Source organism: Hippocampus comes, unplaced genomic scaffold, assembly GCF_001891065.2.
Source record: "Hippocampus comes isolate QL1 unplaced genomic scaffold, H_comes_QL1_v1.1 scaffold309, whole genome shotgun sequence".
Taxonomy (NCBI): Eukaryota; Metazoa; Chordata; class Actinopteri; order Syngnathiformes; family Syngnathidae; genus Hippocampus; species Hippocampus comes.
The window spans coordinates 63,402-64,835 of NW_017805838.1; the positions used below are offsets into that span (position 1 = coordinate 63,402).

General features: G+C 34.9%; 1 protein-coding gene across 1 annotated transcript in view; it reads left to right on the forward strand.

The window, feature by feature from the left end:
• Nucleotides 1-1,434, forward strand: part of LOC109526559 (UV-stimulated scaffold protein A-like) — a 38,598-nt gene that overhangs the window by 30,632 nt on the left and 6,532 nt on the right. Inside the window, exon 8 of the mRNA XM_019887901.1 lies at nt 638-747. Coding sequence (XP_019743460.1) covers nt 638-747 — 110 coding nt within the window. The remainder of the gene's footprint in view (nt 1-637; nt 748-1,434) is intronic.

A 1,434-nucleotide genomic window follows, 5' to 3' on the forward strand; every position in this document is an offset into this window, starting at 1 on the left:
TATATATATATATATATTTCCCTCCCATCTTTTTCCATTTTCAAACATTTTTGAAAAAGCTTGAGGGAGCCACTCGGGGGGGCAAAAGAGCCGCATGCGGCTTGAGAGCCGCATGTTGCCGACCCCCGGGCTAGGGAGAGGGAAGTATGGGCTTTCCTGCGTAAGCTGCTATCCCCTGACCTGAACTCAGATATGCAGAGGAGAATGATGATGATGATGTCACTAACTAAATAGTTCTGGACACATCTACTTATTTATTTATGATAATTTTGTTGATTTATTCTTGACACTCCTGGTCCTTCATTGTTTAGACCGAAATGATAATGAGGCATTTTCAAAAATGTCAAATGTTCTCATTTTTTTTATTTATTTTTTTATTTATTTTTTTTTGAGCTTGCATTTTTGCTCTTTAAACACTTGTCATTTCAACACAGTACTAATCGGTTTAATTAAAAGCCTTTGGTTCACTGTGAGTTGTTCTTGTTTTTTTTTTTTTTACTCTATTAATACCTTTCATTGTTTCTCGTAGAAAAAATATATATTTTTTTCAATTGATTGTCTTGTAATTGCATTATTTTCATCAGTAGTAGTGGTAATAGTAGGATTTTCTGATGTGTCTTATTTTTATTTGACACAGGTCTTCATGTAGACGAGACAGAGGATAATGAAGCTGTAGTTTCCACATTGTTAGACCTACAAAGACTACTATCAACCAAGCACCTACCAGCTGTGCGCCAATGGGTTCAGGTTTGTAGATGTAGAACATCACTTATAAATAAATTAACCATTTGTCATTTATGTAAACATTAATTGTAGGGATGTACAATAACTTTTTTCCAGTGATATACTACACACTACATACCGTACATATTTCGTGACCTTCTTAAAATGATGTCCCAAGTCACTTTTTCAGAAAACATGAAAAACTGAACCACATTCTGATTATCTTCTATGTATTGATAATTTCATTTTAGGCTTAGAATTGAATGATTTCTTTAACTATTTTCGATTTTAGCAAAGGTGTCCAGCATCCCGAGGAGATGTTTAAGGCAAACAAAAAATAAACTGATTAAATAATAAATTAACTCCAAATATGACTTCGAGTCTAACATACAAATATCATTCAAATAATCAATCATCCGTCTAAATATAACACCTAACATGCGTCATGGTAAAATAGTTACCAATTACCTGAATATCGCCCGGTTTACAGTGACGATTACAAACGATCACAGGTATATCAAGTTGAGAAAAGTGGCATGCAAACCTCAGAGGCTATCAGCCTTCACAGGCACGTCATCCTCCCTTCACTTCCTGGTCTCAGTCTCACTCGGCTACATGTTCCCACAAGTTTTTAATCCAGCGCTGCTTTTAAAGTGACAATGCTACATTTGTTCAAAACTAAGTATGGTTTGCCTGGTTTATATGTATATA